At 39.5% G+C, this 18,315-nt stretch overlaps 1 protein-coding gene across 1 annotated transcript in view; it reads left to right on the top strand.

Annotated features, from left to right (window-relative positions):
• Window positions 1-17,071, top strand: part of LOC144501621 (SEC14-like protein 1) — a 46,627-nt gene extending 29,556 nt beyond the window's left edge. The window contains exons 5-15 of the mRNA XM_078225513.1: window positions 416-659; window positions 1,034-1,143; window positions 1,859-2,048; window positions 4,530-4,618; window positions 10,947-11,017; window positions 11,160-11,331; window positions 11,424-11,558; window positions 13,181-13,315; window positions 13,457-13,708; window positions 13,899-14,077; window positions 16,139-17,071. Coding sequence (XP_078081639.1) covers window positions 416-659; window positions 1,034-1,143; window positions 1,859-2,048; window positions 4,530-4,618; window positions 10,947-11,017; window positions 11,160-11,331; window positions 11,424-11,558; window positions 13,181-13,315; window positions 13,457-13,708; window positions 13,899-14,077; window positions 16,139-16,244 — 1,683 coding nt within the window. The 3' untranslated portion in view covers window positions 16,245-17,071. The remainder of the gene's footprint in view (window positions 1-415; window positions 660-1,033; window positions 1,144-1,858; window positions 2,049-4,529; window positions 4,619-10,946; window positions 11,018-11,159; window positions 11,332-11,423; window positions 11,559-13,180; window positions 13,316-13,456; window positions 13,709-13,898; window positions 14,078-16,138) is intronic.
• The last annotated feature ends 1,244 nt before the right edge of the window (window positions 17,072-18,315 follow it).

The following is an 18,315-nucleotide window of genomic DNA, read 5'->3' as shown; positions in this document are numbered from 1 at the left end:
TCAAACATCCCTGAAGTCATTGTCTTTGGGGTTTGCAGATATACCATCTCCGTACCAATAATTTGGAATGTGTAGTAATACAAATTGGGGTAATCATCTTTTGCCAAGAGTTCAAGTCATCTTTAATCTGTCTTTGGAAAAGTTTGTTTTTAAAAGTTCAATTCAAGTTTTCAGCCGGTGACTTAAAACCATTATTTGGCATAAATGACATCTTCATGACATAACGAATGAAATAGAGAAAATACTGGCATCAAAAAATGATTAATGATCAGTAATATCTTCTGTTATTATTACTACACTAAGTTCCCTTCTGACTGACTTAAATTCCACCATGCACAAGTGTTTAATTGTTGGGATTTTGTACATTATTTTTCAGTATTTCAATTGCTATGAGCTACGTTTTTATTTCTGACAGGGGAAAGAAATAATTGAATATTACCTAAAACAATTGGAGGAAGAGGGAATTATCCATGTACCACGATGGACACCAATGGCCACCACTAACGTAGAAAAGGCAATCCCTGTTCCGAAGCTGACCTCATCTCCAGCAGTGGCTATTCCTGGCCGTGGAGATGCTGTTGTAAAGGATGAACATGTCAACAAGGACTTGACTACCAGTTCCAATAATTCACCTGACTCTCTTTCAGGAACACCAGATGGTAAATGTTTTAGAGCATTCATTTTCTCAACTGCAGAACTGCATCTTCCTTTTTCCATGTTTATAGAATCATTGCATAGTCTGAAAATATGTTATGCACACCAGGCTCTGGAATAAGAAACAGTGATATATTTGACTATAAATATTTTAAGGGCCGGATTGAGAAATGTACATAATATTTCATTATAGTGTCCTTGAAATAAATATTTTTGTTAATATGCTGGATATAAAAAGGCTGGTGCAAAGTATAAAAATACATTGCTTTCATTGATCTCAAATACATATTAACATTAAGTTAACTGTACTGGAGTTTCAGGTGAAAGAGGATAAAATGCTTCAAATTATGTATAATTTTAAACTTTTATTGTGTTTTAGATAAACTAGATGCTGATTACATTGAGCGTTATTTGGGTGACTTGACACCACTGCAGGAGAGCTGTCTCATTCGGCTTCGATCGCGGCTCCAGGAAGCACATAAAGGCAAGGTAAGGGTACAACAACAATGATCAGCTGCAACAGCAAGGTTGCAAATTACTTTGCCTCACCTTGTTGATTGCTTGATAAATGTTGGCTAGGACATTAGGGATAACTCCCTGACTCTCCTTCAAAATAGTACCATTCAATCTTTATTTTCTTCTCAGAGGGCAGACAGAGCCTTGGTTTTAAGTCTCATCTGAAAGATGGTACCTCCGACTGGGTAGCACACCCTCATTACTGCACTGCAGTATCAGCCTTGACACTTTGCTCAAGCCCTGTAGTGGGACTTGAGCCTACCACCTCTGTCTCAGCGGGGAATGTGCTGCTAACGAGTCATGGCTGACACACTGAAGATATTACAGAGAGTTCAGAAAAGATTCATGAATGGTTCCAGAGATGAGGAACTTCGGTTACATAGCTTGGAAAAGTTGGCATGGTTTTCCTTGGAGAAGAGAAGGTTGAGGGGGAATTTGACAGAGGTGTTCAAAATCAAGGGGTCTGGACACAGTACATGGGTAAATTCTTCCCATTGGTGGAAGGATCGACAGCAAGACCATGCAAATTTAAGGTAATTGGCAAAATAAACATTGGTGACATGTTCAAGGGAATGGCTAATACAATTTTTCAAACGGTTGCACAAAGTAGAATTTCAGTATGTTTGCATTCCAACAATAGAAAAATTACTGGCTTCTTCCGCTTAGATAAATGTAATTATTTTTACAGATCCCGAAAGATGAGCATATCCTGCGGTTCTTAAGAGCACGCGACTTCAATATAGATAAAGCAAGAGAGCTTCTATGCCAGTCTTTGACATGGCGCAAACAGCACAAAGTAGACTACCTACTGGAAACTTGGACACCACCTCAAGTGCTGCATGATTATTATACAGGAGGCTGGCATCATCATGACAAAGGTAAGCTGCATGTGACCTTGTACACATGACCATCACACTGTTGATGAGAGCATTTTCTAAAGGTTATTTTCTTAAACAGAACTAGACTCTAATATCCAGTAGTCTTAATGGCACAAATTGCATTACATTTCATAATCAGATATGTATTTAAGGGCATAAGTAGTTGAAGTACTACTTTTGAGTGACTAGGTTCAGCCCAGAGACATTGTTGAAATTTTCTCTACAGATCCAAAGTGAGATTTGTTTGGGCAGTTCATTGGTTACCGGTCAAAAAACTTGTGCGGTTGATAACCAAGTCGACCTTGAACTTCAGTTATAAGTTTGTAGGAATTAAGAGCAATATATTTGTGCAAGAAGTATCATTTTCTGGGGCTCAATTTAGGTATTGAATTTCTGCAAGGGTTTCCTGCTTGGTCCACCTTAACTTTGGCAAAAGAACCTTGGAAATTGTGGAACACTATGCAACTGTTTACATTAGTTAATCAGGTTATTATTGCTTTTGCGCTGAAGTTATGGGGGATAAATGGGTCACTGGTGGGGATAAATGGGTCATTGGTAGCAGTGTATTGGATGTTCTAAAATTGGGGAGTAAGGGTGTGGATGCTGTGTTTAAACTAGACTCTTTTAACTGATTTGGCAATGCTTTATTCCAGCATTGGCTGGAAAAATTGGGAAAAGTATTCGAGCTGGAGTATTTCTAGCTTTCACAAAATGATCTCTTCCTTCTTTCTCCACTGTCTTACTTTTTTCCACCTGTTTTAATTATGACATCTCAATGTATTTGAAGCTAGGTAGTAATTATACAAATAAGTACATCTGAGAGCAAAATTGCTGATAACAGTAATTATATAGGTGTTACATATAAAGCTTGAGTATTTGTATTGACTGTTCTAACAGTAGAAGTGCTTAGGTTCCCGATTGCGCAATTGTATACTCAAGTGTCAGATTATCTTTTCACATTTGCCTGCCTGTGCTTCTGGATTAGTCATTCTTTGTTGGATGGATTCATGAACTGAGATGTGCACTCAGATTGTAGAAGAATATCTGAATTTCCTTTTCTTTAATTGTACCTTTGTGAACCAGTTGTACAATAGCATTGATGCTATTTCTGGAGAGCTTTTAAGCTGGAGAATCAGATAAAGTACCATTTGAACTACAAAGGGCAGGAGTAAATGTTTTTTATGCATAAATAAACCTCGAGTGATGACATTCAGTTTGTACATTTAAAGTGGCTAAGCAGATATTTCCATTTCACGGACATTTAATATTGTGTAAAAGCAAAGTGTCTATCTAAACTACTGTGAAATAGCTAGTTTTATGGAAGGAACAATTTGCTTGACAAATTTGCTATCATCTTTAAGAACAGCAACTTATATTCCTATTGTGCCATTAATAGATATATAGAAACTAGAAGCAGGAGTAGGCCATTCGGCCCTTGAGCCTGCTTCGCCATTCATTTTGATCATGGCTGATCATATTCAATATCCTGTTTCCGCCCCCCCCTCCCATATCCCTTGATCCCTTTAGCCTCAAAAGCTATATCTAATTTCTTCTTGAAATCAGACAATGTTTTGGCCTCGATGACTTTCTGTGGTAGTGAATTCCACACATTCACCACTCTCTGGGTGAAGAAATTTCTTCTCGCCTCAGTTTTAAATATTTTACCCCTTATCCTCAAACTATGATCCTTAGTTCTGGACTCCCCCACCCCATTAGGATCATTCTTTCTGAATCTAACCTGTTAGAATTTTATAAGTTTCTATGAGATTCCCTCTCAGTCGTCTAAACTCCAGTGAATATAATTCTAACCGACTTAGTCTCTCCTCATATAACAGACCTGCTATCCCAGGAATCAACCTGGTAAACCTTTGCTGTACTCTCTCTATAGCAAGGACATCCTTCCTCAGATATGGACACCAAAACTGCACACAATACTCCAGATGTGGCTTCCAACACCCTATATAATTGCAGCAAAACATCCCTATCCCTCTACTCAAATGTAATAAAACATCCCAACACATTTCACAGGAGCGTTGTAATAATTTGGTACTGAGCCACATAAAATATTAGGGAGATGGCCAAAAGCTTGGTCAAAAAGATAGGTTTGAAAGAGTGGTAAAGAGGCAGGGAGGTTTAGGGGGAAAATTTCAGAGCCTCCTTTGCAGCTCAAGGCATAGTCATCAGCAATAGAGCAATTAAAATCGGGAATGCTCAAGAGGGCAGAGTGTTAGAGGAACAGAGAGATCTTGGAGACTTATGGGGTTAGGAGATTACAGAGGTGGGGAGGTCGTGGCCGTGAAGGCATTTGAAAACTTAATTACAATGTGATTGCTGAGTATCTGAATTGGATACTCTGAGGACTAGAATGCATAAGCCTCTTTAAGAAGACTAATTTCTAGTTCAGTGTTTTGCATGCTATAGTCTTGGAACTTTTAATACATTTCACAATATAACTCAATTCTGTTTTTTTTTTCCATACAGATGGGAGACCCCTATATATCTTAAGAGTTGGGCAAATGGATACCAAAGGTCTAGTCAGAGCGCTTGGAGAGGAAGCACTGCTGCGGCACGTAAGTCTATTTTAATAGTATTTTTAAAATTAAATTAACTTAATGTATGTTTCTAGTATCTCCGCTGAATTCTTGGAACTCTATAGTCAGCATAAATGTTATAAAAGGTACTTCCGGTTAATAATTAATATAGCATTTATATTTCAAGAGATTTCTTTATGCAGTAGCTATCCAGTATATAGAATTCAGTTGCTAGTTTCGCATTAGCAATTTGTGGCCATTATGAGCAGGGTTGAGACTCCTGTCAGATTGGGGATGATTTTATTCCTTTAATCTAGATTGGAATCAAACTTCGATGTCAAAGGTGCAAGTTGTTAGTTAATCCACAACTCTATTCAATCTTAAAATATTAATAGTTTGTCTTTATCCAAATAGGAACAGTAAATAGGCATGAAATATTAATTAACTCAGCAGTTATATGAAGGACAATTTAGAATAACTCACTTGAGTTGAGTGATTCCTCTTTGGCATCATAAATTCCAGAATCATATCGCTAAAAACTGTAACATGTTTATCCCTAGTGGAGACGAGACAAATCCTGGTAGTTCCAGATCTATATACTTTGAAATATTCCAACATACCTATCTTATAGGTTGATTAGACTTGTTTCAGGTACCGGTCTGCATTTTAAAAATAACAAAGGTTACTTCAAAGGCTTGTGTTACATGTGTTTGTGAATAGTAGTAACTTAATGAGGCTTTTGTCTCATTCCAAAGATTTCAAATATGCATAATCTCAGGAAACTATAAACTGCATGGTGAGATGACACCATCAGAGCTGACGAATGAAACACTAGGCTAATAGTTGTTTTGAAATCATAGAAACCCTACAGTGCAGAAGGAGGCCATTCGGCCCATCGAGCCTGCACCGACCACAATCCCACCCAGGCCCTACCCCCACATATTTACCCGCTAATCCCTCTAACCTACACATCCCAGGACTCTAAGGGGCAATTTTTAACCTGGCCAATCAACCTAACCTGCACATCTTTGGACTGTGGGAGGAAACCGGAGCACCCGGAGGAAACCCACGCAGACACGAGGAGAATGTGCAAACTCCACACAGACAGTGACCCGAGCCGGAAATCGAACCCTGGAGCTGTGAAGCAGCAGTGCTAACCGCTGTGCTACCGTGCCACCCTCTAAGCTAATAGTATTTGTGTTTATATTATTTCCTATTATTTTCAATTTTCTCCCAAGGGAGTGATGACATAGAATGGTTGCAGTTAATCACTGACATTTGAGAAATTCAGTCAACGCAATTCATCTGATCAGAAACCAAACCAGTGCCATAAATAAAATCAGTGCAGGAAATTTTCTGTCCATCATTGCAGTTAGACTGCCAGAGAGAAATAATGCATCCTTCAAAATCAGCCCTCACTCAGTCAGTACATTGCGAAAAGCTTCAGTTTTCCCCCGAGATCTTATTTCATAACTGACAGAGATCAAATGCATGCCCCTGTCTATTCCATTGGGGTAGTTGTTTTATTTTAACAACTTCTTGTAGCTGTTCTAACCACAACTGCTATTATGATAGAATGTCTAATATGGTATTTTCTGCACACAGGAGGATCTTTTGTTTGTGTTTAAAGTAATTGTCTTTTTAAAATTACAAACTTGCACCCATAGTACTCTATTTGTGAATCGTTCTTTTAAGAAAGGCAAGAGAGTTATGCTTGAAAATTTAGCATCAGTTGTAAGGAAGTTACTAGAATCAGTTAGAGACCGAGTGACTGGCATTTGGACAAGTATTAGCTGATCAGAGAGAGCAAGCATGGAGTAAACACTAAGTCATGTTTAACAAACATAGTTGAATTTTTTGAGGAGGTAGCTAACATGGTAGATAAAGGAATTGCTCTGAAGATTCTTGTTATGGACTTAGGAAAATAATTTGACAAGGCTTCACATAAACTAATAAGAATGAGAGCATATGGAATGAAGCAATCTATGGGCCTGGATAGGGAATTGGTTAGGACACTTAGAGTTGAATAATGGGTATGCATTCAAATTGACGAGATGTGACTAGTGATATCCCACAGGTATACGTGCTCGGGCCTCAGCAGTTCATTGTATGTATGTATGACTGGATGAAAAAATGGAGAGCACTATAGAGCATGGTAGCACAGTGGTTAGCACTGCTGCTTCACAGCTCCAGGGTCCCGGGTTCGATTCCCGGCTCGGGTCACTGTCTGTGTGGAGTTTGCACATTCTCCTCGTGTCTGCGTGGGTTTCCTCCGGGTGCTCCGGTTTCCTCCCACAGTCCAAAGATGTGCGGGTTAGGTTGATTGGCCAGGTTAAAAATTGTCCCTTAGTCCTGGGATGCGTAGGTTAGAGGGATTAGCGGGGTAAAATATGTGGGGGTAGGGCCTGGGTGGGATTGTGGTCGGTGCAGACTCGATGGGCCGAATGGCCTCCTGCACTGTAGGGTTTCTATGTTTCTATGTTACTATATCTATGTTTGCTGATCACACCAAGTTATGAGGCAAGGTAAATAATGTAGATGGAGGTGGAAAGTTGCCAGGGGGCATTTATAGATGGAGTGGACACAAATTGGCCCATGGGAATTCAATGTTGGAGAATTGTGATGCTATCCATAATGGATCTAAGAATGATAGATCAAAATATTTCCTCAATGGTGAGGTGTTAGGAACTGTGAATGAGCAGAGAGATTCTGGAGTCCAAATGCAGTAATCAATAAAAAACTAATGGGACGTTGGCTTTAGTCTCAGGAGGGCTGCAAATATTACAGTAACTTACATTTATATGATGCTTTTAATGAAACACAATGTTATAAAACAAGATTTGACACTGGGCCAAATAAAGATATTAGGCCAGATCAAAAGTTTGATGAAAGAGGTAAGTTAAAAAGAAGTGGCGTGATTTAGGTAATTGCTGAGCTTAGGGCCGAGGCAGTTGAAGGCATGGCACCAGTTCTGGGGTGATTCAAATTGGGAATGCTGAAGAGGCAATAATTAGGGGAACCCAGAGATCTGGGGTTATAGAACTAGAAATTTCAAATCACTCCCCATCTTTGATTTTTTTTTGATGTTGAGATTTTGTTTCGCTTGGGATCAGAGGGCACAACAATAAGCAGGACTTGCTGTGAGTTACAGCATGAGAAGGGAAGTTTAAAAACACTCAAATTTACAGAGAATAGAATGTAGGAGGCCAGCCAGGATACGTTGTAATAATCAAGTCTAAAGGTACCAAAGACATGAATGCAGGTTGCTGCGGCAGTGTGGAGTTGGCTGAAGTTACAGAGATGGAAATAGGCATTCTTGGTGATATGGTGGAAAGCTCATCTTGGGGATAAATTTAGCACCAAGATTGCAAAAAAGTCTAGTTCATGTTGGGAGAGCATTGAAGTTAGTAGCATGGGGATGGATTCTGTGATAGGGACTGAAGATGTTAGCATGGGTTTGGGAGGTGACAACATGCTCGAGGACTTTGAAGAGGAGAGAAAGTTTGAGGAGATGCAGTAGTTTCCAAAGACGGGTCACAAGTTGATGGAATTGATTTTTGAGTAGTCTCTTAGATATTATGAAGGGCACTCGAGGAGAGAGAACTATTAATATCAGCTAGCTTGTGAGCCAGAAAGGGGATTGAATGGGCAATAATTTATTTAAAATAAGTTCTAGCGAGCAAGAAGTGGATCTCATCAACAAGGTGAGCTCAGACGGGACATAGTGAGAGATAGGAGAGAAACTAGAGAAAGATGCAAATTCAGAGTCCGGCCCGGGGGTAACTGTAGAGCAAGATCAGCTGGTGGGCCTAGAGAAAGGTGAACTGCTGAGGTCCGAGCACACATATCTGTGGGATAGCAACTGAATGGACGGTCTCAACCTTTTAACAAAACAAGTTCATGAACTCCTTGCACTTGTTGGGGGTGAGGATGGAGGAGACATGAAAAGGTGTTTTAAGAAGATGGGTTATGGCTTTTCTTGGATCTTTGTATAGTGATCAGTTTTAGTGATGCAGAGCATTTCCCAATAATGTCTTAAATGATGAGCAAAATTAAACCAGTTGTGCACCAAAGATATTCAAATTTGCGCCCCTTTGCACTTCAGAATGGAGATGGGAGGTATGTAAGGGGATCCATTAGAGTAGAAACTAACGTTTAGTGGGGACAAGGGCATTAAATGTGATGGAGTGGGCATGATTTAACAAAACAATAACTGCTGTGATATCATGATGAATTGAAGGCTAAAGAATAATGATTGGGTATCTGAGTGCATTGGGAACTTGAGTCCATGGCAAGTGACTTAAGGGAGACTTTTCCAGAGACAGACATAGAAAAAAGTGGGCTTGGGAGGGGAAAGGGAAATGTGGATATAGAACAATACAAGGAAATGATCAGTGATTGCCTTAACAGTGATAGTAATGATAGGGGCAGTGAGGCTATGTGAGATGACATTATTATGAGGGTGGCCGTGTGCGTGGGTAGGACAGTTTATGCGAAAGAAGAAATTTTGGGAGGAAAGAGCACTAAATTCAGAGGAAAGAGAAAAAGGAGAGTTGAAATTGGAGGTGGATGAATTTCGATGCAGAGACAGAGGAAAGAAAGTAGCAAAGTTATCCCTGGGAAATTTGTGTGTGTGGTAGAGAACAAGAATTATTAATGGAAGGTGTGAAGCGTAGAATAAGATGAGATGCTTCCTTAAAGGGGTATGGTGCCATTACTTCTCAGCCATGTCTCTTTCAAGGTCTTGACATCAATGTGAGTGCCCATAATAAGTCTTAGACGACTTTATTAGCAAGTGAAAGTACTGGAGGGGGATGTGGAGGGAAGCGGTAATCGCCAGTCTACATGCTGAGTCCACAAGGTCAAAGCCGGGAGCGATGGGAGGAACAGAAAGGAGTTTGGCGATATTGGCCCACAACAGAAATGCAGGTCAGGAAGGGTGGAAGAGAGCAGTATGAGGCATTTGGGGTTGCTGCTAGTTAGGAAGTAGTCTTGGAGCCTTTCTAAGGGCAGCAAGAAGGAATCTGGAATAAGAGTGAATCAAGCCTGGAATGGCAACAATGGAACAGCAAAGATGATGAATATTGAAGAATTGGCATTTGTCAAGGTGCATTACCTCGGGCAGAGAAAGAATAAATGATTGGAAGTGGTAAGAGAAGGGGGAAAAATAAGTGATGGGCTCAGGTTTGAAGTGTATTTTCCATGTCCATTAAAATAACGATTGCTGGAGCCAAGACCTCTCTTGCCTCCTGTGATGATTCCTTTAGGAGTCAGTGGAGATAAATCTGAATGTTCAACTGCCAAAAACAATGGATCAAAACTGTTCTTCAAACCAGAAGTTGAATTTTGAAAGAGAGTAGCCAAGGACTATGAAGAATTTCTTGAACAATGGTCCCTAATCACTAGTCTAAATTAGAAGAAAGAAAACAGCTCTGCAATTGGTCAGAACTGCGGAGTAGATCTCTCTATCTCTTTGTCTATGTCAACTATTGTCCTTTTCAGTTGCTTCACCAGTAGAGGTGATTAATCGTCAGCAGTTTTTAAAACCAAAGGACAAGCCTGTCCAACAAGTTTAATAAGTAGTGATTAATCCCACTGGACACCCCCTCTCCCTAGTTTTGAGAGATGTGAATAAACCAAAGTTTAACAGAAGAGACCCAGGATATAATGTTATTGTAATGATAGCTGAGGAACACAGCTATATATTGATGTTACGATTGCTGTGTTCAAATCCATTCCTGCCAAAAGGATGGAAGTCATGTTACAGCTGTACAGAGCTCTGGTTAGATTCCATCTGGAATAACGTTCAGCACTCAGTTTGGGGCACCTCAGGAAAGATATAGCAACCATGGAGTGAGTACAGTGCAGATTCATCAGAAGGATATTGGGGCTAAAATGATTATATTATGAGAACAGGTTGCCTAGGTTAGGTTTATATTGAATATAGAAGATTAATGGGTGATCTAATTGAAGTGTTTAAATGATCATGGGAATTAATGGGATAGAGAGAAACTTTCTAAGGCAGGGGAGTCTCGAACAAAGGGAACTTAAAGTTTGACACTCAACTATTCTAGAGTGATGTCAGTGAACACTTTCTTGCACAAGGGCAGTGGGAATTTGGAGCTTTCTTCCCAAAAGGCTGGTGAGGCTAGGTCAATTGAAAAATTCAAAAACTGAATAATTTTTCATCAGACAAGAGTATTAAGAATTACAAGGTGGCTAGATGAAATTGTCATCTGCTGTGATCTTGTTGAATGAGTACAAAAATAAATAGCTTCTTAATAAGAATACCTCACATTAAAATATCAATTTAGAAAATATGCACAAGTTTTCGCAATTAGGATTTGGTATTTTTGTTCTAAATCAGGTTCTGTCTATTAATGAAGAAGGATTAAGACGATGTGAAGAAAACACAAATGTATTTGGAAGACCGATCAGGTAATCACAAGTTCCATTTTAATTAGTACAGTATACTTGAAGAAGGCATTGCACAAAGAATTATTTCCTCTCCTTATTGCAGCGCTCTATAAAAGCCTTGCATCATTCTGTTTTTCTTTGTTCAATGTTTTTTTTTAAATAGCTCATGGACGTGCTTGGTGGATTTAGAAGGCTTGAATATGAGACACCTTTGGCGACCTGGTGTTAAGGCACTGTTGAGAATCATTGAGGTTGTTGAAGCAAACTATCCAGAAACACTGGGTCGGCTATTGATCCTGAGAGCGCCTCGAGTATTTCCAGTACTTTGGACGTTGGTAAGTTATCGCAGTGTCTGAGAAATAAATTGTCGGGCTTTTAAATCAGCTTGCGTTCTAAATTGTAATTTAATGTCCTTGTTTGGCTCCAGGTCAGTCCTTTCATTGATGACAACACAAGAAAGAAATTCCTCATCTATGCAGGAAATGATTACCAGGGGCCTGGAGGACTGGTTGATTACATAGACAAAGAAGTGATCCCTGATTTCCTTGGAGGAGAATGTGTGGTAAGAATTATATCAATGAGTTGCTGTTTTGAATCATTGTCTAATGCCAACAATAGAGTGTGACAGAAAATATGTAATCTTCATTGCTTCAGCAAAAGGAAAAGTAAATGTTGTTAATTGACCTAAGTAATACAATTTTGAAGAAGAAATGGTGATTTAGGGTGTTAGCGTTTGAAAGTGATTGGATCCAGAATTACGTAATGAGTATTTCAGGTATTCTCTGGCATTTTGCATTGGTACCTGAAGGACTTGATCATGCGAGTGTGTCTTTCAGATGGTGGAAAAGGTAACTTCTTATACAGTATACAGCAGTATAATTATATCCTGTAGCCAATCACACATTCTGTCTATACATTATGTTTCTAAAGGAAAATGCAGCTTGCTTTGTTTTAAGTTCTTGCTTCACTCTTCCTAAATAGTAACTGTACATCAATGTACGCAAGTTGAATCATTAATGTACAGTCTGCGGGGGATTGAACAGTTCTTACCCTTGCTGCCCTTGCAGGCAGATTTGTAATATCAAGTAACCCAATCAAAATGCAGATTCTATATTTCTGTCTCTTACTTCGATTCCCAAATGGACTGGTCACCATCTGAAGTTTATGAATATAAATATGAAGGATTAATATTGGTAAATACAAGACGGTATTACTTCTTTGAGGGGCTACTCTGCCAGCCTGTTTATTCTTTGCTTCTGAGATGTTTTGACCCAAAGCATGGAGAGATTATTATTATATAAACCCCTTGGGGTAGGATATATATAATAACAAAAACAGAAAATGCTGGAAAAACTCAGCAGGCCTGGCAACATCTGTGCAGAGCGAAACAGTTAATGTTTCAAGCCCGTACGACACTTCAGAGCTCTGATTCTCCACAGATGCTACCAAACCTGCTGAGTTTTCCCAGCATTTTCAATTTTTATTTCAGATTTCCGGCATCTGCAGTATTTTGCTTTGGATCTGCTTCGTACACACTACTTGTATCAAAGAACCTTGATATTAGTTTTTTTTTGTATGTTTGATTATAACTGCCATTCGTCCTATAATCTTGTTAAAGTAAAGCAGGTTTTCCATTTATTATTTTCTGTGTCAAATATTTCTTGTGAAAAGCTTGTATGAACCAATTGGAGCAAATATGCAACAGGTTTTACAGTGTTCTATCAAAGCAGTATTTTATGGTACTGTATAATATGACAATCCAATGTCAGCACTAGTTTGATACCGTGTAATTTTTATCAGAGGCAGCTTATGTCTACCTTCCCTTTCCCTTCTTGAATTTCCAGTGTTATGTAATGTCCTGTTACACCCAGTTAAAAAAATTATTATTAGTCCGTGCATGCAGAGAAGGTAACTTTTTCAACAGCTAATTAGTGCAGCTAATATAGAGAACTTGACGTGGGTAATAATTGTCATATAACCATATTCTACTGTTTTGGCAGAGTTCATTGTTACGATGGTATTTATATCTATAAGTGGATAGCACTTGTCGAGCAGTTACTTAGAAGCATAATGACCTCCAGAGCCCAGTTATCTACTTGCTGGGCATTTAGATTATAGAAATATCTTTTGAGAATCGTGCATGATCTAAAAATCTTATTAAATATTTTTGTTTTCCTTTTTTAGTGTGAGGTTCCAGAGGGAGGTCTAATCCCCAAATCCATGTATAGAACAGCAGAAGAACTGGACAATGATGACATCAGGTTATTGACTGAAACTATTTATCAGTCGGCAAGCGTTTTCAAAGGGTCACCTCATGAGGTAACAATTGTACTGTCTCATTTCCTTTAGTGTTTGTGCACATCCAGTTTTAACTTTAAACTATGTACCCTGATGGTTAAGATAAAAAGGTAGGGCATTCCATTAGTATACTCATTATATTTTGCTTTTATGTGCATCCAGATATTAATTGAAATGGTGGAAGCATCTTCTGTGATAACCTGGGATTTTGATGTGGTGAAAGGCGATATTGCCTTCAACATCTACCATTCAAAACGAGCACCTCAGCTTCCCAAAAAGGACACTCTTGGAGCCCATGGGATAACGTGCCCTGGAGGAAATAATGTGCAGCTTATAGATAAATCATGGCAACTAGGAAAGGACTACAGTATGGTGGAACCACCACTCGTCTGCAAAGAAGGAGAAAGTGTGCAGGTCAGTTTTGTAATGATCGGAAACCTGCACAATAAGGCCAGTGTTACATGGCCTAATTTTATATTGTGGTGTCCAGTCAAAAAAATCAGATAGGCATTCTGAAGATTCATCTTTGTTGTAAAAATTCAGGTTAAGTGGTATTTGCACATTTTTAAAATCAATTTGCTTTTATCTTCTGTGTTGCTCACAGGGTTCACATGTAACAAGATGGCCTGGTTTTTATATCCTGCAGTGGAAATTTCACAATATGCCTTCCTGTGCTACAACTAACCTGCCTCGTGTAGATGATGTGCTGGCAACATTACAGGTTTCTTCCCATAAGTGTAAAGTTATGTATTACACTGAGGTCATAGGATCGGAAGATTTCAGGTACAGCAGATAAAACTACTGTATTGAGATTGCAGTACCATATCTGAACAGTGCATAGATGAGTATTAGATGCAATTTGTCTTCACTGAATGTGGTTGAATCTATTCATTCTTCAGTTCAACATGGGGAATCTGTTACTGCATTTTCCACACCATATACTAGTCCTTGATATGCAACTAAGGCTGTGATTTCTTCCCAGACTTCCGTAAAACTGATAGGAGTTGCACAAGTACATTGCAGAGAACCACCTTTGCTTCTGTTCAGCATCTTATAACCAACTCCCACCACACCTTTGCCTCAATAAGGTTTGAAGCAAGGAATTGCAGTAGGATTCCATGTCTTGCAATTCCATTGAGCCAGTTCAGTGAGATTCTTGGTCATTTGCTTTCAACATTTAGAATTATGTAATGTTTAAAACTGGTGGTGATTTCAGTTTACTGTTATTAACAAAGTTGTAGTTTTCCATGATCACAATTTGACTTGTTAGTTTTTTGTTTATTTTAACAAAGTAATTCCATTTTGCAAATCATATATTGAGAAATTGTTGTTGCAATTTCTACAAGTACTGCTCTTAAATTGAGGCTTTGGCAAGCCTCCTGCAATCTTAAATTCTATTGTGTGGCCTGGTATTCCGAAAATGAAGTGGTTTCTTAAACATATCGGGGGTGATCTTAGCAAACAATTCTAAGTGCCAAGCAAGTGTAAAACTGGGAGACAATTGCGCCCATTTTTTTCAGCATGCTTTCCGACACGGTCTTATGCCGCTTAGTGCAAAAAAAGAAGCAAAGTGTGATTCACGCCAGTAGGGGAGAGCCAGAAAATCAGCCGCTCACAGCTAGAGGGTGCTATTGCGCATGCGCAAATATGTGTTCTGTGTAAAGTGTACATAGCAAGGAGAGATCTGTCACTCCCCAGCCAATCCCCAATTGCAGATTGTGCAGCTCCATCCTATCCTGCCTGCCTCCCCTTATGCCCTGTCCCTTAGCACTTCCCAGTTCCAGGCTGGCAGTGCCAGGCTGCCACTGCCCAAGGGGCACTGCCTGCCCTTGTCCTCGACTGCCCAGCGGCCTCCGGGACCTCTGGTCCCACTAGTGAGGCTATCACATCTGGTCCTCGTTGCTGGAGACTATACGTGATCCTCGACAGTGAGGACCTCCACCGGCGAGGTCGTTAAGGCAAGTAAGCCCGGACGATTCAATATCACTAATATTGAAATGAATATTTAAATCTGCTTCATGCCCTTCCCGGGCTGATCACGGCGGCAATCCAGGGCCGGTAAGATCGCGAGAGGTGTGAAACTGGGCACGAACCGGACTTCCTGCCCCTCTCGCGATCTTACCTGCTCGCTGCCAACCCATGTGACAAGACGGTAAGATCGCTCCCATCCTGTCCGAAAATGATTATCATCTGCCGTAGCGTTTTTGAAGTGATTTGTCCATTAACTGGTTGGGAAATCTTGTATCCTGCACACCTGAATTTCTGAGCTCCCCTCCCAGTTGACAATGCTCCCTGGCAAGGCTCAAGTGAGAACCTGACCCCAGTTATTTTGATGTTTTTGTCTTTGGTCAAAACAGCAGTAATACAATTGCTGAGGCATTTGCTGAAACATGGACAAAGCTTGCCAGGCTTTTTTGATCAATTCTGAAATGACTGTAATTTGGACAGTGCTTCATGTTGCGATCCTATGAAACCAGTCCAAACGAAGGTGATATTTTAGGTACAAGATGCTGTTACTAAAAGGGTTTGAGCTGCACTAAGGAATATGGTGATGAATTTTGCAGTTTAAAAAAAAGGGAGATTTGAGGTAAAAACTAAAATAATTATACCAACCAAATGCCAACTTAATGCCACGTTTTCTAAATTGGCAGTCTCTTTCAGAGAGCCAGTATGTGACCCTTCGGTACAGTAAAATTCTATGATTGTATGTGTAATAAAAGAGTGAAAATAGTTTGGATACTGAAGAAAAGATTCCCAATAAACAGCTTCCAAATTAATTGTCAAATTATTTCATGTAAATGAATATTTGAAACCATAATAAAACACTTGCTGGTTTTATTTCAGGGGTTCCATGACTAGTCTTGAATCTAGTCACAGCGGCTTTTCACAGCTCAGTGCCGCTACAACATCATCCAGCCAGTCACACTCCAGTTCTATGATCTCCAGGTAGTCTTTCAGAATGCCTGCAATTAAAAAGAACAAGTGCAAAACAGGACAATTTTTGGTGGCAGCTGATTGGAATGATGGTGCAGCAAAAAAAAAGTGCGTGTTTGACTTTACAAAGGAAACCAGTACAATCAGTTCAGTTTCTTTGTATCTTCCGATTTCTCTTTCACTATGTATCTGAGTGCACCCATAGTTTGCAATCAAGATTTTTAAAATGATGTACTAATTCATATTTTAGTCAAATGTCATGAAGGTGTAAATGTTTACAGGGCTGCATTTTCTAACAGACTGTAATACGTTTAAAAGATAGTACTGTACTTTAAATCCTACCTGTTCTGAAAACCTCACCAAATCTTTCCTGAATTCTTGAGATTGTTGTTACAATGCATTGAAAAAAAAGCACAAGGTCAAAGAAACAAATATTCTGAATTTGACACTTAGAACGAAAAGAAAGTTGTATAAATGGAAAAAAAAGTTATTGCAAGCACATGCTAGACATAGAAAGTGTGTCTTTTGCACTTAAACCATATAATTACTTGCTTGGAAGCATGAGGTCACATACTTTAGATTTGAAACCATTGTCACAACCTACTTGAATGTAGTTATAGCTAAACATTTCATCTTTGTTAAAGAGTTGCTGTTTAACTGTGAGACAGATGGCTTTCTACAATTTAGTTACTGTGTTTAATGTCCCGAAGACAATGTTCCCATGAAACAAAATCATTGTGTTAATATTCCTGTTGTCTACCTATACTTATACATTGCATATCAATCTTTGTTTATAGAGCAATACATGTTACCACTGGGTTGGTAATAAATAATTCAAATATCCTTTGAACAGCCTCTTTTTAAATAATAAACTTCTAAACTGAAATTTTAATGTTTGTCTTATTTTGTGTTGCAATTTGTATTGATTCAGAATTTTGTGCAACTGCTGATTTTTCATAAACAACTTCTATTTATATAGAGCCAACATCTTCAATGTATTGAAATAACCCAAGGTGCCCAGGAGCATTCATTATAAAACAAAGTGTGACACCAAGCTACAGAAAGGAGATATTTGGTCATAGAGGTAGGAGGTTTTGAGAAGGGGCTTAAAGGAGGAAAACAATTGAGAGAGATAGGGAGGGTATTCCACAGCTTTGGGTCTAAGCAACTGACATGGTGGAACATTTAAAATTGGGAATGGACAAGAGGCCATAGTTAGGATCTCAGAGGCTGATGGAGAATACAGAAATTAAATGAGGAGAGGCCATGGAGAGATGTGTAAGACGGGGATGACAGCAAGAAAGCAGAAAGGCCAATAGTGAGTACTGAAGGATTGGGGTAGGGAATTTGGAGAGTTGAGTACCTGAGAGTAGAGAAGGGAAAAAAGGCATGAGAACAAAGTCCAGGAGGGGTAACCAGGGAAGAAGGTAAACAAAGCAACTGTGTAAATGGATTCTCGGGGCTGGATCTTGAGCAGCAGACAAGGTGCACATGCAAATGAACCCACTGAGAGCTGGGGTGGCACTGGGTGACACAATGGTTAGCATTGCTGTCTCATAGCGCCAGAGACCCGGGTTCAATTCCTGGTTTGGATCAGTGTGCGGAGTCTGCACACTCTCCCCATGTCTGTCTGTTTCCTCCGGGTGCGCCAGTTGCCTCGCACAGTCCAAAAGACTTGCTGGTTAGGTGCATTGGCCATGTTCAATTCTCCCTCAGTGTGCCCAAACAGATGCCAGTGTGTGGCAACTAGGGGATTTTCAAGTAACTTCATCGCAGTGTTAATGTAAGCCTACTTGTCACACAAATAAATAAACTTTGAACTCCAGTTATGAGAAGATACCATATAATTCAAAAGCAGCAGAGGGTTTGCCTGCTGGTATTCATAACAGGATGCTGGCCAAATAGAAGTATGTGGTAATTTAGTGTTGCAGGTGCTCTATTAAAAACTGTCCTATGTGCAAGGTTAACCTGTAAATCAAATTGTATTGGTAAAAGTTTATGCTGCATTAGGTATGCAGTCTGCTGGGCCATAATTCAGTTGTCAGTATGATTGGCAGGCAGAAATCCTAAAAGAGATGGTTAAATAG

The sequence above is a fragment of the Mustelus asterias genome, chromosome 12 (assembly GCF_964213995.1).
Source record: "Mustelus asterias chromosome 12, sMusAst1.hap1.1, whole genome shotgun sequence".
In the NCBI taxonomy this organism is placed as follows: Eukaryota; Metazoa; Chordata; class Chondrichthyes; order Carcharhiniformes; family Triakidae; genus Mustelus; species Mustelus asterias.
Note: the sequence above shows the minus strand (reverse complement) of the source record. Positions and strands in the feature narration are given on the sequence as shown.